Source organism: Hydra viridissima, unplaced genomic scaffold, assembly GCF_058129835.1.
Source record: "Hydra viridissima isolate aposymbiotic clone 2 unplaced genomic scaffold, HvirCarnegie_v1 scaffold_1, whole genome shotgun sequence".
NCBI lineage: Eukaryota > Metazoa > Cnidaria > Hydrozoa > Anthoathecata > Hydridae > Hydra > Hydra viridissima.
This window is the reverse complement of record NW_028324300.1, coordinates 23,194,936-23,219,274: the sequence shown is the minus strand read 5'-3', so window position 1 is coordinate 23,219,274 and position 24,339 is coordinate 23,194,936. Positions and strand designations below refer to the sequence as shown.

Below are 24,339 nucleotides of genomic sequence, written 5' to 3'. Positions count from 1 at the left end.
TCAAAATAGGCCTCAGTTTCAGCGATAACCTCTTCATTCGTACGAAATTTCTTACCGCTTAAAAACTTCTTGAGCTATTAAATTGGTAAAATATTTTACCAATTCAACAATTAAAGAGGAAAATTTACAAGATATTTTACTGGTTTTGAAGGAACACAGAGTAAAGTTTCTCATTTTATAAATGTAACCGGTCCTAAGAAATACTAAATAAATTGAAAGAAAAGTTTAACTTTTTATGAGAAAAATTTAACTGAATTTTTATGTATATTATTTACAAAACGTGTTTGTAAAACCTTTAGTCAAAGTCTTTTACATTTTTAACAGTTTATTTTTATTTTTTATCTTTAGTAAGTACAATATTTGGATTCCTTATTTAACAAACTTCTTAAATGCAAATTTTATTAGGTTTTTTAATAAATATTTAAGAGTATTTAGATAAATATACAATTATAAATATAGTAAAAACCAGGTCTTTAAAAGAAACCAGGTCATATTTCAAAATGTGTTATCTCGAGAAATTTTAAATATTTTGAGCTCAAATTTTATACGAACCTTCCTAATAGTAGAGCCAGCTCACACAAAAAAAAATTTATTAGTTTTGTTGGTCCTAGATCCAATTAAGGTAGCAATTTAACGAATAATTGGTCAAAATTGACTTTTTTTAAAATACTCAAACCCTCAGGGAAGTCAGGAAAATTGATATATTTTTAAAACTTTTTTTGGAACTGCTTTGTATATCAACGTAGAATGGAAAAATAAAGTGGCAAAATTATAGCTTCTTCGACCCCTAAAAACGGACCTGCCTACTGAACAGTCTTATTAAACAAACGCTACTAAAGTTCAAACTAATAACACGTGACCAGAGGTTTGTTTTAAAAGTGTGGGGAGCCACTTTAATAGATTTTTTTGTTGACGAGTGAAAATTTTAGAGTTAGTAGGAAACTCGCATGGCTCGCTGATTTCTGCAACCTCTTTGATGTAAAACAATGAGTTGCACGTCCATGTCTTGTCTTATACATCCATGTAACAACATGACCGTTTTGACTTCGGAAGAAGATATCATGAGTGTTTCTATATTTTACCCAAACGAGTAGCAAGTAAATCTATTACTTTAAACATTTAAAAACAACCTTCTGTGTTTGAAGTGTAAAACCTCAAACAGCTCAAAGTTTTTCTGTTAATAAACATTTTATCAAATCAATACCTAAAACCCAGGTTTAACGCCTTTTTTTTTTATTTCTATTATTATTAAAATATTACCATATTTCCGTGGTTTTTGAAGTACTTAAAAAACTTTTTTAAGTTTTAATAAACAACAAATATTAGTAACAAAAAAAAATTTAAAATCTTTCCATTTTTTTCTACGTTTCATGTTTCAAAAGAAAATTGCTTTATTCTTTTTATGAATACTTAATATTTCATTTCATAAATAATTCTTGTATTACATATACATTTTACATATTTAATATGTTAAAAATATTTAAACAATTAAAAGTATTTCGTATCACTTCAACTTTTTCAACTCTTCGATGTTATAAAAACTTTCTTGTATTACATATACCTTTACATATTTACATATATATATATATATCTATATATATATATATATATATATCTATATATATATATATATATATATATATATATATATATATATATATATATATATATATATATATATATATATATATATATATATATATATATGTATATATATATGTGTGTGTATTTAACATGTTAAACATTTTTAGCATTTCTTTTTTTTTTTCATACTTTTTCATAACTTTCAACTTTCGTGTTTGTCTTTTTCGATTTTTAACTCTTTGATGTTATGAAAATCTTTTCCACGACACGCAATCCACAATTTCTTGAAGTTTGCGCCACGAAGCCATTTACAAATGTCGTCGATGAAGTTCGTGTCGTCATGAAGTTCAAGATCTAATTCTTCAGCGAGTCGAATCCACGGGAGGAAGAAACCTTCGAACTCGTTCTTTGATACGAAAGTATCACAGATGTGTATCCACAGCGATTTAATCTTATGCTTCGGTATCCATCCATCGATCTTCCCTGGATGAGCTAACCAGACATGACGAACGTTGGTCGAACATAAAATGAGAAGACTTTTCTCATCTTCAGATAAAATATTTTTAAAAACACGTAACCCATTCAACTTGCATCTTGCGTTAAAAAACTCCTTCATGAAATATTTCTCATGTGAAACTTCATGAGAAGATTTTCCATTGCGTATAATAATCAACCACTTTTCTTTATCGATTGATGTTTTCATGTCCTCGGTAATTGACGCCTGCGCTTCAAAGAAGCATTCCATGAACATCTTTCGATTATCTTGATTTACGGAAGAATAATTATAACAAATTATTATTACTATTAATAGTTATCTATTTGCAACAATAATTACTATTGACAATCAACTTTAAAGATTTTTGAAACAAGTATTTAATAAATATAAAATAGATATTTAACAACAACAACAACAATAACAACAACAATAAACTATTATTATTATTATTACAGTCAAATTTTGGAAGTCATTGATATATATTATTTATATTTATATATATATATTGATATATATTATTTATATTATAATTAGTCATTGATTATAAGTGACTTCCAAAAACTGACTGTTGATTTATTAGTGGCACAAAAGACTGGTGGTAGAATGAAGATTAACAACTATATCTGAAACAGAATTTGGTTAAACAAGTAAATCCATTAAAATATCTCAAATGTCTTATTCAAGTGATTTACATTATCTTAAATACTAAAGAACTGATGATATTTTAATGGAGGATTAAATTTTGTAAATTCACCTATTGTATGTTTTGTATTGCACAGTTTTGCACACTTGATTTTTAAACAATTTTCACCTGCTCTAATTTCATGAATTTTACTAGCATTTATTTATTGCCTTTATTGATGTGTCAAGTATCAAATTTCACTAGGCAATAAATTAATTATTATAATTATCAATTTCAATCTAATAAAAGATAAGCTTGCTTGTTAAAGATTACAACTCGATTTTCAATTTGTAAAAGATTTTCTGTTTGACAGAAAAAAATCCTTCACTCCGGCATAAAAGAAATTTATACTTCTTATTTATACAACTTATAAAGGAGATTTTATCTCAAAAAAGTTACTTTATTTTTATAAAATTTACTTGATCTTAATATATTCAAAGGTGATGAGTAGACTTCTTAGTAAAGCTAACATTGTAGGAGTATAGAAAGATACATTATTACATCTCTGAGGGAGAGTCATTTGCGTGATGCATATTTAACTTATTTTACATCGCTAAAATGAAGAAGTACTTTAAAAAATTCTTTTTACCACATCATTAATTGCAAAATTATTTCAAATATTGTTCTTCTAAATACCTTTTTTAAAAGCATTTTTTAAAAACAAGTCGCAATTTGAAGTTAAAATTATTAATAGCTAGCAAATAAAAACTCAATAAATTTCAAAAGTTTTTTAATTCTTTTTTTACACTTATCAGAATGTTATAATAAAGTGTAAGAACACTATAATTGAATGAGAAACATTTTTTAAATATTGAATAATTTATCCTCCTTTAAAATGTTGCATTGCCTACTTTTTTATTACATTGCATATGTAAAATATTAAGAGTTTTTAGTAGCCATCATTCTTTTTTTTTTTTTTAGTCGACTGATCTTTTTAGCTTAACCAAGTCAGTCAAAATATTTTAAAATAATATTAAAAAATTCTTTGACTTAAATAACACAGATATCAGAGATCAAATATAACATTAATGGTTATTTAATGTCTAACTGTCAGATTTTCAATGTAAATAATTGACTAACTAGTCATTCTACTGCTTAATCTCAAAAAAAAAAAAGATAAATCAGGAAAAACAGCCCTAAACATAACAAAAATACTTTATAGTTAAAGAAAAATTAAGGGGAACAAAAACTATTTTATTTTTTCAAAGTTTCTCAAAATTTAACATTTAAATACAAAAAATTAAGAAAAAGAAAACGTTATCATTAAAACCATAATATAATAGTAATAATGAAAGTTCAAACATAATTCTTTAACATTTTAATTAAACTTACCAAGTACAGCATTAAGTAATAAGTTCCTTCCCTCATTTGAATTCTTTAAGTTGCCGAGTAATCTCACAAAACATCTTTTGTTTTCATTTGCCAGTCCGCAGATCATAGGGAAACAGCTACGCAACTTTTTGTTACTTAAAATCTCCACAGGACTCAAATAAATGTGTGCATGAACTGAAACACAAAACTCCATTAAAGTAAGGTGAGCAAACTGATATTGATAACCCAGTTGTGATTCAACTCTTTCAATGAAACCCAGAAGTTCATTTTCAACTTCATCAAAGTCATTCACAATCCCTTTTATTTCTTCTTGGGAGAAAACAACTTTACCTTGATTGAACAACTCCCATGCAACTTTACAAACTCTTAAAACATGTTGCTTGTTACTCTCACTTTGCATCATAATATGAACTGTTTCCTCGGTTTTACAAATGTGATTTTGAAAAAAGTATAAAAAAATAGAGCAATACAACTCAGTCATAGTGTTGAAAGAAAAAGAATCACTAGCAGCAATAATTGCACATATTGCTGATAAATAAAACGGAACAGATGCCATGGCTTTAGCAAAGCAAGACTCTTTAAGAACTCTTTTAATGGTGTCTTTTTGGCTGCCATAATTTTCAATATACTTATTAACTCCATCATCATTAAAGCCCATTATCTGAATGTTTAACTTGTTTGTACATTCTCTAACTTTATGTTTATATTGTGATACAGCTCCAACTCTTCCAGCAACAACACATTTGTATTTTTGAACATTCAATGCTTCTGCTAATGCATTAATGATATATTCTTTGCTTGGATTTAGTGGATCATGCTTTATTAATTTATCTAAGTGAGCAAACTCATCCAACCCATCTATCACAAACAATATAGAGAAATGTTCACAAACATTGCACTCTTGAAAAATATCTTCGTAGAAAACTTTTAACAGTTCATTTATTTTACCAATGTTTTGAAACTGATTTAACTTTCTACATTCAAGATAAACCACAAAATCAACAATTTCCCATAATCTACCATTGGCCCAGTCCAATAAGCACTTTCTGAGCAAACAAGTTTTCCCAATTCCAGCAATACCAGATATCAGTAGTAAAGATAGCTCCTTCGAAAACACTTCCTTAAATTCGATTGGCTGATAAGTCAGTTGTCTCTGAAGAAATAACTCTCGTTCAGCAACACTCACAGTGTCTTTTTCCACTTCATCTGCATCAACTACAGTCAACTCAATGAACTTATCTAAGAGTTCAACTTTAGCTGGAGTTTTTACTAAGTGCACAATTTCATCCATTTTTCCATAAGTTTTAAGATAATGATTTTTCAGTGCCTCACGCATTTCTGAAAAAAGAAAAGAAGAAATCTATCTTAGGTTTCTAAAAATTAAATGTAAAATTATGCAAATCAAGCAACCTGAACAAAAACTTATGCTTTTGGTATAATGTTGAAATTTAAACGAAAGTTTAAAGTTGATTCCCAATTAAAGTTTGTTTCAAAAAATAACTTATATTTTTACTTGGGGTTGTAACTTTTCTTCCTTCTTTTCTTAAACTTTTTTTTTAAAAATTGTTACATTTAATTTGTAATCAACATGTGTTTATGCTTAGATTACTTGTACTCTTTGCTGATATGATCTCATTTTAATGTCCATTTTTATTATGAATTTTAAGTTTAATTCAATTCGCATTTGAAGTTAATCAACATGTTAGATTGTGTTGAAAATATCAAATTTTAAAATTTTAATTACTATGAAATAGTACATCAAAAGAAAATATTATAATTAAAAATATTTATACTGTTTGTTTTGTTTTTTTTTATGACTACTACACTTGAAATAGTAAATATTTGAAATATAAAATTTCTTATGTTTCAAATACTCAATATCATTCATAAATTAACTCTTTTTCTTATAACCAGGTACTAATTCTGTTTCACAAGTCAGAAGAAACTCTATTAGTATCAACTAAAGGTGAAAAACAAAAGTTTTTTGTCATAAAGGAAATATGCATAAGTTACTTTGGTTTTGTGAATTATTTATAAAGAAGATATTTAATGAACAACATTAAACACAAGAAAATGTAAAACTTAAAGAAGTTAAGCATATTTTGAATTATCTGCTGTAAAAATAGCAAAAATAGCATTTATATAGTATTTATAGAAGAAACAACAACAAAAAAGTTATTTCTAAATTTAAATCTAAAAAAAATATTAAAGATTCAAAGTTAAAAAAAAATTTTCCTTTTTTTATGTGTAAAAATTTTAAATAGCTTCTTTGAAGAAAAATATGAATATAATGTAAATACTTAGACAAAAAATCATTTAAATTTCTTTAACAAAATATATGAAAGTAATTTTATTCAAATTTTATCAATTTTATGAACAATATAATGAACATATTTAATGAACAACATAAAACACAAGAAAATAGTAAAATATAAACAAAGAAGCTAAGAAAGCATATTTTGAACCTGATGTTAAAATAGCAAAAGTATTTATAGCAATAAAAAAATTATCTTTAAATTTAAATCTAATAATAAATATTGAAGATTCAAAACTAAAAAAAAATTCTTTTAATTGTGTGTAACAATTTTAAAGAAATAATATGAATATTGTGTAAATATTTAATTTAATATAAACTTTTTTTAAAATATTTAAATTAATATAAATTAATATAAATTAATTAATATAAATTAATATAAATTAACATAAATATAAATTAATAAATTAATATAAATATAAATCAATATATAAATAAAATATATAATTTAATACTTAAATTAATATAAAGTACTTAAATTAATATAAAATACTTAAATTAATATAAAATATTTAAATAAATATAAGAATTAAATAAGTAAATGATTTAAATCATTGTAATTTCATTAACAAAATATATGAAATTAATTTTATTCAAATTTTATTAATTTCATTGACAAAAATATATAAAATAACTCATTCCTAATAAAGTTAAAAAGCACAGGAAAAGGTTCCCTTTCTCCTGCTGTTACAACTTCCTATTGTGGCTGTTTTTGTATCCATATTTACACTTATTCATTAAAAAATTTATTGTAAAAATAAAATCTTTTCATATATAAAATTATATTTCTATAACAAAATCAATATTTTATATTTACATTCTTTTAAACTTTATTTTATCAGTGTCTGCTGGCACATAATTTAACAAAATGATTTATGTGCCAGCACAATTACTTTTCTTTATTTATGCTTGCACATATTGCTTACAATTAATTCATATCTAAACTACTTTAATTGAACTTTTTATAATAATAAAAACAAACTAAAAACTTATAAAAAATAAAAATTACTTAGAAGTAATACTTTTGTCAGAGATTTGAAATGTTGAATCAGAGAGATAAAAAGATTTGAAATATTCAAAATGTTGTAAATTTGTAAAGGTTCTTCCTAAAAATGTTTTGTTAATAGCAACCTATTTTAGTTTGTTTTAACTTTTCAATTGAACTGAGATTGAACTGAGAACTAGTAACAGTAACCTATGAAGATTGAAGTTTTAATGTATTTATTAAAGAAATAGAAAAAGGACTTACAAGATAAATATTCAAAGAATGCCAATTAGTGTGTGTATCTACAATTACTATAAAAAATCAGACAAAATGGATAAAAGAAAAGACCTCATCAACCTGTTTCCAACAATTAAAAACAGTACAAATATAATTATAACCAAAAAACTTAATTATCTAGATGAAAATCAACTACGGCATATAATTTTAAATATAAATTTTTGCATCAATGATAAATTACACAAAAATTAACACAAAATTAACGTTAGTTTAATGAGTAACAGCTGCATTTGATACAATCAGCTTAATCATAGTACTGGTAAAAATAAAGCATTTTCATTTCTAATAACCTACAATCTCCCTTTTAATCAACTTTAGAAACCATGCAAGAATCAAATTCAAACCTAACGTATTAAACCTAAAATAATTCATAAAATCAATATCACTGATTCACTGATGTCTAACCATAGTTAATTAAAGTTCTATATTTTCATCTCTATAATACAGTAAAAAAAGAGTAAGTATAGTTATTAAAACTAAAATGCCCACACAAATCAAAATTATCTCCAAAAACTTTTCGTGCACTAAAATAATGCACGAATGAAACAACCCACATCATTAAATAATTACCACTAACAGATCTTGGAAAGAAACTGAATAAAAAATACCTTCATACAGTAAGCAAAAAAATAAATGGCACAAACTTTTTTTTTCAAAAAATATGTATAAAATGATTAAAAAATGGTAGTTGATTTTTGTTTTTAAGGAAAAAAACTATGCATTATTTGAAAATAGCATTATATTGAAACATCCTATTCAAAAATTGTCAAATATAAGTTCATATGACATATAAAAATCAACTGTACCTATATTGATCAAATATTTTCTCGCAAAAAAAAAATAATGGCACAAATAAGAAAAATTTTAAAATTAGACAAAAAAATTAGTATTTAGACAAAAAATTTAGTATATCAATATTTAGTAGGGCCACCCTTTGCCAGAATAACTGCTTGCGGACGTCGAGGCATCGATTCCACAATGATTTGGTTTCTTCTGGAGTTATTTTCTCCCATGCTTTGACTATTGCTGCTTTTAGATAATTTTGTATTCTGTAAGCTCAATCTCCAATATTCCGTTCTAGAATGGACCACAAATGCTTAATTGGATTAAGGTTGGGGGACTGGGCAGGCCATTCCATCCCATTAATATTATTTTTTCAAAAAAATTCCTTTGTAATTTAGATTCATCACTCCAAATTACTTTCTTCCAGTACTGGATAGTCTTGTCTGCATACTTTTTTATCTTAGAGTCAAAAAGGGTTTTTTGCAACATACTCTACCATGAAATCCTTGCTCTCTAATTATATTTTGGATAGTTTGAGCTGAATTCATGATTTTGTGGTTGTTTTTAACTTTTTCTGCAATCTTTTGAGCAGCTTCAAATCTGTTTTTCTTCACTTCTTCACAAATAATGTTTCTATCAATAGCAGCAGATGTTTTTCTTTTACGGCCTCTTCCTGATATATCAATTGTAGTCCCATTCAAATTATGCTTCTTTACAATGTTGCCGACAGTTGGAAAAGGGATTCTAGTCTGTTTATTTTTTCTCTGTAGGTCTTGCCACTACTTACCAAATCCACAACTAAGTTTCTTTGAAAAATCGTCCAATGTTGTTTTACAATGTGCATGTTGCTATAAATTAATCAATTTTATTCAATTAATCAAAACTTGTGTGCTACAAATATATTTTATATGTTACATATGAACGCATCTCATGTGTTACATATGTAAATATAATTTTAGACTTAAACTTACCAAAATTTTATTTTTTTTCCCACAAAAATTCAAAAAAATACTAAATAAAATTTTTGTCCCATTTGTTTTTTTGCTTCCAATATAACACCTGTGTGCTTTTAATGTTTTTAAAAACAATAATCCTTTGGTAAAATCATGCACAAATACATTTAAAAATCTTCATAATAGTAGTACTCTTTGATGTACATTTACATTTTTTACAGTTTTAAAAAAACATAAGAAAACAGATAAGTTAAAAAAAAACAAACTTAAAAAGATGCTTGTGCCATTTATTTTTTTGCCTACTGTATACAAATTTTGGATTAAATAATAAACAAATTTATTAAAAATGTAAAAAGATTTAATTCATTCATTTTAATTAATCACAATAGTTTTTCAAGAACTATTTAAAATTTTCTTTGCAGTGTTTTTAAAAAAGAATGAAGCTTTATTCCATTCTTACTAAAATTAAAAATTGGTTTCGTCATTTTAGATAGAAACCTTTCCATTTTACAATGGAATGAACTTTTGAAAAGCTTAATTTTTTGAATAAGCTTTTGAATAAAGTTTTATGAATAAATTTAATAATTAAGAAATTAATTATCAACAACTTTTAAGCTGCTTCTATATTGCTACTTATACCAAAAATGATTACAAAAAATCAATAGAAGGTAAAAACATTTTTTTAAAAAAAGAATTTTTTTGCCATTAACTTATCTAAAAATACACAAAGCTGGAGAATTTTGTTGTAAAATAGAGATGAGACTAAATTTTACTTTTATTATTACTCATTTTATAATTTCATTAAAAAATAAATAAAATTACTAACTATTTTCCTTAAAGACAATAATTCACATTTATTATTGCTTTAACTTTTTTTAAAATAAAATTTTAATGTTAAAAGTATATCTAATATTAAGCTTAATTTCTTTTTGTTTAAATCATAAACTCCTAGAGAATTTTATGAGATTATAATTTAAACAAAAAGAAAAAAATTTTACATGGAATTGTTTCTCTCTCATCATATAACCTTTGTATTAAAAAAAAACTGTATCTTTTAAAAAAAAAAAAATTTGATTAACTACATTTTATGAAAAAACAATTACAGCATGCTAAATTCTTTTTTTTACTGTCAATTAATTCACAATTAAATCACCAAGCTGCAGCTGTGATTTAATTAATAAGTCTTCTCACTCATCATTTATAGATTCATCATACAAAAAGTTTATGAATTTTATTTTTAATTATTACTAAATTACTTAATTTATTCATTATACTAATTCTAATAATTATTTAGAAGTTGTATTTGCTGGTAGGACAATTTGATTTTTAACCAATTAAATCAATGGAAAAAGACTTAAACTTTCAGGAATCAATTTAACTTTATTATTTAAATATTCTCTATTGCCTATGCACCATAGCATTGTATAAGAAAATGACTAGGCAATATATAAGAACATTCTAGTAAGAGCTTCTATTGCAGTTCGTTTAATAATTTCAAACAAGCCAATAGGCAGCTAATGAATAATTCATTGGACAATAAAAATGAGTTTAAAAATGAAAGGTAAAATCAGCATTATGATAAGATGTTGCATATTACCAAACAACTTAGGCAAAGTTAACAACAACTTACTTTCTTTTTCTTCAATGGATGGCTTCAGGGGGTTTTCTCTCTCAAATGATTTATCTAATAAGTATTTTAATAAAAATGAGCAAATTATTCAAAAGTTTTGTGTAAAAAATAACTTCAACTTCTGTTATAAAAAGAACTTTTTTCACAATGCTTATAAACTTCAGAAAATTTTCAGTTTTAGAAAAAAATGAATAAAAAAAAATTAAAAATTAAAAAAAGGATTTCTACAAATTATTTTACTTCAAATTAGAAAATTAAGCTTGTACTTGAGAACTTTTCCATCACTCTTATCAAATCTAATCTATTTATCTTGTACATCGCACTTGCTAAAGCCTCTAATGTAGGAAACTTTTGTTGGTTTTTCCATGCACGTAACATTATGTAAGCCTTTTCTTCCGAATCATCATTATTTTCAGCATCTATGACATCAAGCTCATTATCACTGACTGATAAAAAGCGCCCCAAGTTCATCCAGTCTTTCCCAATCTTCATTTTTAATTGTAATAGTAATTCTGAATTGTCAAGAATATTACCCATTTTTGCTTGATCTTTCAAGACGAAAACTTTTTCCTAAACAAGATACAACTTCAAAAATATTCTCTTCACTTTTCCAAAACAACTGTTTAAACCTTTTGCTTTGAAATAACTATAATTAAAATAGTATAAAAAGTATAATAAGAATTTCTCAAAGTGAATACATTCTTATTTTTCCACTATACCAAATACTAGAACATGAAGCAAAAATGTTTTTGAAAAAAAGAACTTTAAAATTTTTATTGTATATACTAATTTTAGTTATGTATAAAAAAGTTGGAGGTTGGGGGAGGAGGGTGTCATTGATGTAGACAGCCAATTTTTTACAAAATTATGTAATTAATGTAATCCATTCTACCACTATGGAAAATGGTCTAACTCCCCTTTATATGCCTTTAGTACTCCTCAGCTTAAAAATGTAATAGTATGTATAAAGCATAATATATATCTTAAAGTATGATATAATGTAATTATGAGTATACAAAAAATACCTCATTGTCATCAGCAGCTGAGTAATCATGAAAGACAGCAACTCTTGATGGTCCCTCATTAGAAGATGATACTGAAAAGCATATTCACAATAATATTTTACAATATTTTACAATATACTAGTTATACAATAATGGTATTTTACAATATTATAAAACTGGACCCAGTCAAATCTATCCATTCCGATTAAAACAGCCTCAAATAGTAATACTATCACTGCCACCAAGTTCAACAAAGCAACAACTATACTTTTCAAGTTTATATCTTTTACTTTTCAAATTCTTTGCTTTTCCTATTTATTACCTAAAAGTTACTTTCATCACTGACCTCTGGCCATTTTTCTTGATTTTCCAAAGATGATGGCTAATGACTGTTTAAACAAAAATGTTTTTTCTAAGTAAAATGATTTTAACTGTATTTCAAAAAACATAATTTTCAAGGTTTTAATTGAAGTTTTCAGTAACTTTTAGATCATGAAGTTTCAGAAACTTTTAGATCATCACAAAATCTTCCAAAAAATCTTAAATGTGTTATTGCTAGCTAGTAAAAATATAAGTTAAACAAAAAGAAGATATTCAGTTTAGTTAAGGAAGTAAGATATCATGAATGACTAGATTATGAAATGAAGGCAGATTATTTCTGGAATTCAAACTTAGATTATTTTGAATTCAAGAAATAACTTTCAGGCTGTGCTGTACATTTTGCACATTAATAAAAGAAAGCTTAACACTCATAGTCAAAGTAATATTATGAGAACTAAAAAATGGCTTTAACTCTTACTTTAAGCTATGTCTATGCTGTGTATGCAAAAATACTAAAACTGCCTACTTCACTATAATGATGTGAACACTTGTTTTGCCTGTTATGTTTCTCAACTTGATTTTTTTAAAAAACCAAAATAGGAAAAATTATAAAATTAAAGATGTAATAAATTTTGATTTTACAGAGTGCCAAGTGAACTAAGGAAAACTTGTTATTGTTAACCATGTGCATAAAATGCTCCCAGTTTTTTATGAGTTTAATCAAAATCTGAGACATTAAAAACAAAAACTAAAAAATAATAGAAAGTTGTAACAGTGATAATAATAATTATAATAATAACAATAGTATAAATAACAATCACAATAAAAATAATGTTAGTAATAATAACAAAAATAATGATAATAACAACAACAGAAAAACAACTTATATTAGCTTTTTATACAGCGGTTTTCATAAATTTAGACGCACTCATATTTGAGAATAGAAATTTTTAGTTTTTTAACGATAAAACAATAACGAAAAAAGGTTTCGGTTTAGTTTTTTTTCTATTTATTAGATAAATACATACAGAATAAAAATTTTAAAAAAAATTTACAAAAAAAAATTAAAATACTGAGTAATAATTAGGTACAACTGCATGGTATTAAAAAAATAGGACAAAAAAAATTATTCATAAATTTAGACGCACGATACATTAGGAGGCGTAGTTTATGAACCAATCAATATTTTGTGTATCCGCGTTTTGCTTTAATACAACTAAGAACTCTTCTAGGCATAGGCTCAACAAGATTTTTGCACATTGCTTCTGGGACCCTATACCAGGTCTCCTTAAGAACATCCTTCAGCTGGCCAAGTGTGGAAATTTGAACCTTTGCCAATTCACGGTCAATCCAAGCCCAAACGTTTTCAATCGGGTTCAAATCAAGTGAGTATGGAGGCCACGGTATTGTCTTGATATTATTATTGTTGAACCACTCCTTTGTATAGTAAGCAGTATGTGCAGTAGCTCCATCTTGTTGAAGTTTCCATGGTTTATCTTTGAGCATAAGCAGGTCAATTGATGGAATTAGTCTTGTTTTCCAGTACTTCTACGTATATTCTGGAGTTGATTCTTCCGGTGTATGTTTGACACATACTAACACCTTTGTAATTGAAGTATGACCAGATTCCTATCGAGTCTCCTCCACTTTGTACAGTCGGTCTTATGTACCTGGCATAATACTTTTCGTGAGCCATTCTTTTGAATGTTATGTTAGATTTGTGATTGATAAGCAAACAGTTACTCTCATCACTCCACATAATGTTTTTCCATTGTTCTATTGTCCATTACCTTCTTTCACGACAACATTTTAGTCTCCTTTGTTTATCATATGGACGCAGAAGCTGCTTCTTCAAAGCAGAGTAGACTCCAATCTTGTATTTGATAAGTATTCGGTGGACTGTGCTTTGAGAAATAGATGTATTTCGTGTTGTATTGAATTCTGTGATCAATTCTTTGTAACTAATTCTTGGATTAGCTCTGACAGCTCTAATGTGAGATAGATATCTTTGATGTGAGCAATACAGCTCTAATGTGAGATAGATATCTTTGATGTGAGCAATAATTTACCATCTTCCATCTTGAGTGATACATCTTTTGCCCCTTTTTCGCATATTTTTAGTGCAAAACTAACTTAACTTTTGTTTATTTATTAAATAATGAGTAACTAATTCCAGGTAATTCATATTTATATAAGGTTTTTTGACAAAATTATTTAATTTAGGCCTATTTTTGAGAAATATGGGAAAAAAGTACTATTTAACCTATCAATTAACAAGATATAAGACTTTTTTGATTGTGCGTCTAAATTTATGAATAAAATAAAATCAAGCTTATCAATTAACTTTTTTGTGTTAATTGGTATAGAATGAGTAATAAACATCCTATAAAAAAAATTTAGGCACTCTATAATAGAGTTTCACTTCCTCTATAAATTAATATATCAAAAATAGCGGTAGCACTTTTATTTTATTTTTATTTTAAGTATTTACTTACATATATGTAAAAAAAATGAGTGCGTCTAAATTTATGAAAACCACTGTATAATTTTTTTTAAAGATACAAAAAAAAAAAAAAAATTATAAATTAAATATAATATGAATATATAATAAAAATTGAAATAAATCTCTTTACTCCATATTATAATATTGGCCTCTTCCAGCTTAATCATGAGTAAGAGAAAAGGTAAAGAAGTTTTCATTAAAATATTGAGTACAACAATAATTTCATTAAAATACTGAGTACAACAATATCAGCATTGATCTTCCATCATAATTTCAATTGAATGAAATTATGATGGCAGATCATTGCTGATGCTAAATGAAAAACTTGCAAAAAAACAGCTTTTTAAAAACATGATTATCATTATCAGAGAAACAGCATAAAAAATAATTGAAAATATCCTAGAACTCAAATACAAATATCAAATACAATAATAATGGGTCGGTGAAATAACTTAAAACAGAAAAATGTCTTTAAAAAGTTTAGCATCAATTTCAGTGTTAAAACATAAATTAATATTAGATTTATAAACATTAGATATGATAATAATAGATAACAAATATGTGAAAATTTTCTCCAGTTATTAAAACAACCCATACTTATTTTCACCATAAATAACTTGTAAAGAATTAAATAACTAATAGCTTATATTTACATAAATGATAATGATAATAATAATAACATTAGAATTGTACTGAATTGTAGTACTGATGCATAACTTTGGATTTATAATATAATATTTTAAATTTTTATGCTTTAAGCATTTAGAGGTTTGTATGTATCATGAGACCCTTGCCAGATGGCCCCAGTATCCCGTCTCAGATATGGCCTGAATACAAATCAGCAATTATCACTTATCACAATTTCAATGGAATAAAATTATAATGGCAGATTATTGCTGATGGTAAAAGAGAAACTTGCAAATAAACAAATTTTTTCTCTGGTTTTGTCAACAGGTCTTAAAAGGTGGTGTTAAAATTTATGTCAAATTTTGTCAACTTCTTTTTAATTTTACATGTTTTATTAAAGCTGAAAAATATTTTATTCAAAATGTAATTTCACAATAATTTGCTTACCATGCTTATACTGTTCTGCATCTGGAAAAAAGAACAGAAAAACCACAATAGTTATTAATGATCATAAAAAATCCATAGTAAGTAAATAAAATTTCTGAGAGAATCAAATGAGAGGAGAACTAAATGACTGTTTGAGCATAAATAAAAACTGAATAAGTAAGAAACTGAATAAGTCTTTTACTCAAATGATTAGAAATTGTTATAAATTAATAAAATATTAAAGAAATGAAACCATTTTTTGATAAACTTTTATTAAATGCATTTCATCATTTAAAGTTAAGTAAAAACCTTAGGAAAACAACATTTCAGAAATCAATTACTGAAAATTATGATTAAAAATTATTGTAAATAATAATAATAATTTGTTTAGGAGGAGTAAGTTTCAATGAAAGGTTTTCTTGTCCTTAACACTTTTCTTTCTTTTTAAAAGCTTAACAAATTATAACTGAATCATTATAATGTTTAATCATAAAAATTGTAAAAATCAGAAAGTTTATTGAATATTCTGTAATTTAATACAACCTCTCTACTATTTACATTAAATGAAACTATACTACATTTATGAATATGCAATGTCCAACTTTCACATAAATGCAGATACATGCATAAAATAAACAAGTATATATACATACATATACATGTGTATACATATATAAAAATACATGTATATATATACATATATATATATATATACATATAAATATATAAATATATAATATATATATATATATATATATATATATATATATATATATATATATATATATATATATATATATATATATATATATATATATATATATATATATATATATATATATATATATATATATATATATATATATATATGGAGAGAGAGAGAGACAAACACACTCATAAAAACAAACAAAATGTTTAGTGTAAAAACATTTAATAAAATTAGACATCTCATGTTGCTTGTATTTTCAACAATGTGACTTGGTCTATCATTTATAGATGGTTCTGAATATTGACTGTGCTCTCTTATTAAAATACATCTGTTCATTTTATACATAAGTATCATAAGAAAAGTAAATGGTAATGTAAGAAAAATTATTAATATTTGTTAAAAATAAAAGATGGTTAAAACTGAAAACCTAAACAAAGTGTTAGAATTATTTTGTCATAAAAACTAAAACTTTTTTTAACAATAAAAAAAATTCTTAAGAATTTCTTTTACCTTCATGATTCAAACAATATGCTGGTGACATGTAGCATATTGTTGTTTTCTTGGATGTCAACAATGCTTTCTTCTCATCATCTGCTTTGTTCTCGCCATTTGCTTTAGGACAACATGTGTTACCCATGGAATCTAGTGTGCCAAAATCAAAAATGTTTTACAAAATATTATACTTCAGTATATATTTTTTTAAACAGCTATAATAGGTATCACTTTAGTAAACAAAATTAATTATTTTATAATTATTTGAGGCACTCAAATTTTTTAAAATTCCTGTTTGGAAAAACAAATTGTACAGGCTATAAAAAAGAGGTTTGACTGAAAAGAGATATTACTAAGTCACAAGTCTTCAAAGCAGAAGCTCCTTAACAATTACATAAATAGTGTTCAACTTAAGTTGTTTAAATTATATTTATATGAAAGATTGACTAACAAAACAAAATCTACAATAAACTTGTAATGAAAAGATGGCAAGTAGAAGGGGGAATGAAGTTAAATGTAACAGATAATGTTATAATTTTCTGTAAATGAATGTTATGTAAACAAGTATTCGTATTAGATAGCTACTATACTATACTGAAATTTGAATGAAGTTAAATGTAACAGAAATTGTTATAATTTTCTGTAAATGAATGTTATGTAAACAAGTATTCGAATTAGATAGCTACTATACTATACTGACTGTTATTTGCTACTTAATGTAATAAAACAAGCAGAGAGCATATCTTTGAGGAAATTTCAATGAATAAAAAACAAATTTTCTTTTTAACATCATTAAAAATCATCAATCATGTAACTTAGAAATGTTCACAAAAAATGCTTTTCATGAAAAACTCTCTCAAATCAAATGCTGTTTCTACTCAAATATTTTTATTGTTAAAAAACCTGCATTCATTTATGATCTATGATTTGAAAAATTTGAATATACAATAGTTTTGTTTCTTGTAATTTGTCATGTGGAATAGACAAATCAAGACTTTCCTCTAAATTAAAGAGAAGAAATTCAGAAGCAAATCAAAATACCTAAGGAGACTAACACTTTAATGATTTTTAGCAAATAATTTATTATATTCAGGTAAGTGAATCACTTGTGAAAGTGATTGCTTCTAAATGTGCTATTACAATTACATTAAAATCCCTAACAAACTCTATCTTTATTACATAAATCCCTTTTCAATTCCTAAAAACAACTCATCTTTAAAAAAAAAAACTGCTAAGCATTTGCTTTTGATTTTTCCATTAACAATAAGACACAAGTTTCTTTAAGTTTTTTAATATAAATTGAAATTTTTCAAGTTTGTTAAAGCAGAACTGATTAATAGTTTAAAACAGTAATATAATGTGGTGTGGCAAGTTTACATTCATAAACCTTTTTTTTTTCAAAAAAATATTTTTAATGGATTTTATCAAATAGCACTTGTGTGTTGAAACAAAATAATATAAAGTATGTGAAGAATCACAAATTTATTTCAGGAATCTTGCAATTCTTTGTCTAAACACGTAAAATAATTTCAATTTTTTTAAATCAAAATAATATTTTGATTGAACAAATTTTGAAATCAATATTTATTCAATCAAAAAAAAAAAAAAAAAAGATACAGAAGTTTACACTTTATTCATTACTATTCAGCTAGCCATTATCCAGCAATGACAGAGTGAAAAAGGATGACAGTGAAGAAGGTTTGAATTTGAAAACTTTGTTGATCTTAAAACTGAAAAAAATTTCTAACAGGAAATATTACAAATTTTTTTTTAAAAAAGCATCATTTTAATTGCATTTTTAGATTTCTCTACTAATTTGTTCTGAAGAATTAATTAGTATGCTTATTTCTATCCTTAACATAACAAAGTTTTTATTTCATTTGAAAAAGCTTTTTAAGCGTGAACTTAGTTTTTGTTTTAAAAGCATAAAGCAACTTTATGAAATTTTCTGTAAATATTCTATATAGACTTATATAAATATTTAATGTTGAGTTTTATAAATATTTTATGAGCCTTTATTATTTTATAAATTTTATGAATATTTTATGAGTTTTTTAAAATTTTATGACTTTCATAAGTACTTTATGATGACTTTTATAAATACTTTTTTAGATTGTTGTCAGGAACTGTCTTCTGAATGAACTTAAAGTTGTGATGTTTTCTGGTTTGTAAATCAGTTTTAAGTTATTCAAGTTTAAATGACAAATTGGTTTGGTGAATCTTTTTCCTTCTAAATGTTCAAATTTTTAAAAAGGTTAAATGTGCAACGAGTAATAATATTCGTTAGATAATCAGAAAAAAAATTAAATAAAAAAAAACAAGTTTAATAAAGTGAAGCCGATTTGGGAAAACCTTTTTCAATTCAGTCAACTTCTAGTCAGCAAAAAACGAAATTTGTTAAAACTAGATCCCTACCTAATCGACAATTTATCTTTCTCAAGTTAATTTATCTTACAACTTCTACAATGTAAACTCACCTAAAAAAATTTCTGACATTTTAACTGATTAAAATCAAACTGAACTGGAATTCAAAAGGATTGTTCAGTTTAATTTTATGCTTAAAAAAAAAATACATCATTTAGGAATTGCCAATAGACAAGATTTAATTTAAACAACTATAGTCATACTTTTTCTCGCTTCTATCTTTTCATTCAAGCTCTGTGTAATAATGCACTTGCTTAAACATCAAGTTACGGAAACTCTTACTGAATTCAAATTAAAGTTTATTCTCAATCGAAACTGAAAATTTCTTTTAAAAGCATAATTACGATGTTTCTTAAAGATTTTATCATAAGTTGTAAACCTCTTCTTGATTAAATGGAATCACGCTTCTTGTGCGAGTATCCGGTCTGTCAACGTGTTTGTATTCTTGCTAAAAAGATAATGACCACTCTCCTAGTTTTTTCGGTTATTATTTTGACCTGCACAAGTATAAATAATTTTGCAAACGACATGAATTACTAGCAGAGATTTTCGAAGCTGTTGGAGCTTGCATTAAATCCATTGTAAGGACATTCTGAACAGTGCAGTTATGTGATGCACATCAAAGATACTAGCTCATTATTATTTGTTAAGAGTCTTCAAATACTGTTGCATTCAGCGGTATTTGATTTTTTTGGAAATTGATTTAGAATCACTAAAATTTTTACCCAAAACCTCAGACTTTGACCTGTTTACGTTTTAGCATTATATTTGAACTTCTTGGCCTCTTGTTTTAACAAAAATTTTTATACATGAATAAAGAATTGTTTCTCGCCATATTTAAACAGAAAAATACAACTGTTAAATGAAAGAAAGAGAAAGGAGGATAAAGTCATTTAACTCGTTTATCGTATAATAAAGTCATCTTATGCAGATGCATCTGACTATCTATGCTGTAGTTCGAATATTGGAAAAAACTCCTAATCTGCGTAAGACCTTCTCATAATGCGTATTAATATAAAAACAAAAGAACGTTATCCTCCTCTTACTACCACTCAAAATTCTTTAGTTTCACAACTAAACTGTTCGAGATGGCGAGAGGTGAAAGAGAAAACGAAAAACAAAACATTCACCAAGGAGAGCATACTCGTTTACACAACTCGTCTACTAACGACTACTTATTGAAAGATGTGTTTTATATAAAACCTAGAAATTGACTAAGTGTCCTTCAAACTATGAGAAAAAAATTGGAATGAGCTTAAAATAATGAAACAAATTCAACTATAAATTAAACTCACAAAAAAATTTAAACAACTTCTTAAAATATTTTTATGTACCTTTAATCAAGTATCTTTTTCCGACATGATTCACTTTTCCTTTTAATACTCTCATCATATTTTCTTCCTTATTTTCATACAGTTGATTTCTCCTTCTTCTTCCTTAAAATGATTGTAGTTTATTTGGGAGAAGAGAGAGGCAGGTAACTTTTAACTTGTATAAGTATGATTAATTTCCGGCACGAGTAAGCATTATATATTCTCTGATACAGTCAAATGGTTTTTCATATTCTTCTGAATTTAGTAATAAAAATAATTTCAGAGTTTGCAACATCTTTTACCATTTCATTCTCTAAATCATCAGCGATGTTTTTTTCATTAAACAAAACTTAATACTCGCATTTAGCCAATACTTTATATAAATCATCATTTTTTACTTATTTACCAATTATATGACACTATTACATCCCATTTTTCATTTTCTGAAGTTTTTGCGGTCAGTTTGAATATGCTATCAAACGAATTTGTCATCTTTAGTCTTCTACAATCATTTTAAGAACAGTTACATTTCAGTTAAAACTCTCAGCGTAAAAGTTTAAACCTAATAAAACATACGTTGTTGACAAAGTTTTGTTGACAAACGACTTAAATCAGCACGATAAGCAACTTAACAAATATATTAATCATAAATCTAAAAACACAAATTAAATGAAACAAAATGATATTTTTAACTCATAAAAAAAACAATTTTTTATTGAAAATAAATAAAAGTTAAACAGATTTTGCTTCATAAAATCAAAAATTCAAAGCAACAATTTTTATCAAATATATTCAACTTTTAATCATATTAATTGAACTCCAAAAGAAATAAAAAAAATTGTATATTGACATCAAAAATGATACCCTAAACATAAGTGATTACTTTTTCAAATTTCTTTAAAATGTATGGTTGATGATAAATAAATTAACAAGGTGTTTAAAAGTCCCTAAAAACAAACATCATAAAAGGGTCCACACAATGTTTCTCTCACTTTTTCGATAAGAAGATTCTTAAGTTTTCGTGAGAGATCTTAAATCCCTTTTCTTGATTTCGTTAAAATTTTTTTGTAAGGCTAATTACGACAAACGAAATAAGGAGTTTGATCTGCGTTCAATTCATTGTTCATGTGCTTCAGAGAAAAAAGAACAGTCTCTCTCGGTCGTCTGTTGTAAAAGTTCTCTTTATTTGAGTATTCCCTTCTAAATGTTCTTAGTTCCTGATTTAAACAAACCCTGAAACTTTTATTCATTATGATAAGTGCAACCAAGGAAAAGTTGCATGACTGACTTGAAATTTTATAATAATGCCATCAAAATTTATTTTTTCCGCTCGTAAATGAAGAAAAAATGTGTTAGAGAAATAGAATGTTAGAGGGAATTTATCTTATGTAAGAATTTATCATTATGAATTATTATGACATTATGTAAGAATAAAGAAATATTTTCAAAAGAAACATGTCATGTTTCATTTTATTTACATTCATTGATAATTATGTTTCTTATAAATTAACATTAATAAAACTGACGGTGAAAACAAAAACTCACAAAATAACATGACCAAAAAGACGGACCTAAACAACTCATCTTCCTAATACACTAATTTGGACTTTTGTTTATTGAATTACGGAAAACTTAATTTTGTCTTAAGTTGAAATTTTGTACCTCTCTTTTGTAAAGCTTTTTTCGTGAAACCAGCAAAAAATTATGCAGCATAATTTTTCTAAAAGTTTTGTAAAGTTTTAAATTTGAAGTTTATTCAAACATTTACAGTAAACTCTTATAATTTTTTTGAAAACATTTCAAAAAAGATCATCTCATATCACCGAAACGGAATAAGTAACTGACTTAATAAGATTTTTAATTTGAATCTTTATTTATATATATAGCAAATAATTTTTCATTTTTTTGTGTTTTCTTCAAAACTCAGATTATAATTTTTTTTCTTAACACGAGATTTCTTAACACGAGGTGTAAAGAAAAGATTTTATTAGAAAAAATGACCTTAGAATGTTTCATCATCTTATTTTGGGAGGCATTTACTATTTTCATTTGTAGTTGTTTGTCTTGTTTTTGCATTCCAGCCGTTCTCCTGCACTTTTAAATAAACAGGACCGATGGCCTTCAAAGGCTTTTATTTTTTAGAAATACTCCTTGTTACAGGTTTATATTTTAGTTAAGAATATACGTCATATTTCAGTTAAGAACATACGTCATATTTGCTTTTAAAGAAAAAAAAATTCAGGAGAAGTTTGAGTTTTATTACGTTTTTTTAGATTTTTGAAATAAAAAGAAAACATCGAAACTTATTTTTAAAAAATTTAACAAAATTTTGATAAAAGTTTATTCAAAGCAAAGCCTGTCACACTGAGTTCTTTCGGTTCATTTGCAAACTCAGTTCTCGATATTTTAAATGGTAATAAAAATACAACTTGTTACTCAAACAAGTTTTATGTATGACTTGCTTTAATTGAACGGCTGGGTTTGTTGGTGCTTACAGGGATAAATAAGAGGCCTGTTTTTCTATATTATAAAATAAGCTATGAATATTGTCGTAGCAATAGATTAAGAAATCGAGAACTCTAATATAACTATAATGCATTTGAACAGCATCTTTAAACGCCAGTTAATGATTTTCTCGTTATTTGTGATGTTATTTGCTTTTTTATGATTTAATATTTCAAGAAAAGTATGAGTTTATTTATGATTAACAAATTAATAAACTTTCTAAAGAAGTTTTATTAAAAATTTTAATAGTTTATTTGTTTCGCCTTTAAAAAAAGCAAGAAATAAACTTTTTTGCTCGTTTATGATTGAATATTTCAAGAAAAGTATGAGATTATTTATAAAGAGCAAATTAATAAACTTATTTCAGATGTTGTATTTAAAATCTTAATAGTTGACTTGTTGTGCCTTTAAAAAGCAAGAAATTAATTTTTCAAACCGAGATTTCGAATTACTAAAATTCTAATTATAACGTGTGGACTGTCAACGATTGCGCAGCGACCATTTTCAATTTTGACCTATAAAAAAATTTCATTTTTACTTGTTTGATAAAATAAAATCTTTACTTTCATTTATAACTTCATGTATATTTTTTTATCCTTGTTAAGGTGAAAGCAAATTTGAACTTATTTATAGACTTAAAAAATGTAAAAGAAAGAAAATAACAATATACCATTATTTACTATTTATCATTCTTAAAAGGATGATTTACTACTCGTATCAGAAAAAGGATTTTTCATGAAAACAGCACTATTGAAGTTGTATAAAATCACTTACATTTTTGGATTTTGCATTTTGATTTAACCATAACTCACAATACAGTTTCCGCAAAGTGTTTACGTTAAAGACGGAAAAATCAAAACTTAGAAGTTGTTTTAAAATTAAGTTTAATGGAATTGCAACTCAAAGAATTAATCATTAGGGAAATTACAAAAAGGGAGATGACGGCGGTGAATATAATG

At 25.5% G+C, this 24,339-nt stretch overlaps 2 protein-coding genes across 7 annotated transcripts in view; both read right to left on the bottom strand.

Annotated features, from left to right (window-relative positions):
* The window catches only part of LOC145183507 (uncharacterized), a 297,046-nt gene that overhangs the window by 193,959 nt on the left and 78,748 nt on the right, over nt 1-24,339 (bottom strand). The window lies entirely within an intron of this gene.
* LOC149893976 (nucleotide-binding oligomerization domain-containing protein 2-like) lies at nt 1,754-24,339 on the bottom strand. Of its 6 annotated transcripts, XM_090076564.1 has the most exons (10): nt 22,877-23,051; nt 22,538-22,595; nt 21,282-21,527; nt 20,897-21,130; nt 17,157-17,288; nt 15,959-15,979; nt 12,082-12,152; nt 11,323-11,626; nt 11,057-11,110; nt 8,431-9,321 (listed from the first exon to the last, which is right to left on the bottom strand). In XM_090076564.1, the coding sequence occupies exons 4-10, from the start codon at nt 20,952-20,954 to the stop codon at nt 9,305-9,307; spliced, it is 657 nt and encodes a 218-aa protein (XP_089932690.1). In that variant the 5' UTR covers nt 20,955-21,130; nt 21,282-21,527; nt 22,538-22,595; nt 22,877-23,051; the 3' UTR covers nt 8,431-9,304. The 6 variants fall into 6 exon arrangements, with proteins under 6 accessions (XP_089932686.1, XP_089932684.1, XP_089932688.1 ...); XM_090076560.1 differs by lacking the exons at nt 8,431-9,321; nt 21,282-21,527; nt 22,538-22,595; nt 22,877-23,051 and adding exons at nt 1,754-2,346; nt 4,095-5,432; nt 24,155-24,339; XM_090076558.1 differs by lacking the exons at nt 8,431-9,321; nt 22,538-22,595; nt 22,877-23,051 and adding exons at nt 1,754-2,346; nt 4,095-5,432 and having other exon boundaries at nt 20,897-21,480.

Bases quoted from the DNA above. Each gene is read 5' to 3' on its own strand.
- LOC149893976 (XM_090076560.1), bottom strand. From the start codon at position 20,954: ATGATGAGAGTATTAAAAGGAAAAGTGAATCATGTCGGAAAAAGATAC. The intron at 11,111-11,322 runs GTACAAGCTTAA...AATACTTATTAG, and splicing joins AGTGATGGAAAAGTTCTCAA to ATAAATCATTTGAGAGAGAA. The intron at 2,347-4,094 runs GTAAGTTTAATT...CCGTAAATCAAG, and splicing joins ATTACTTAATGCTGTACTTG to ATAATCGAAAGATGTTCATG.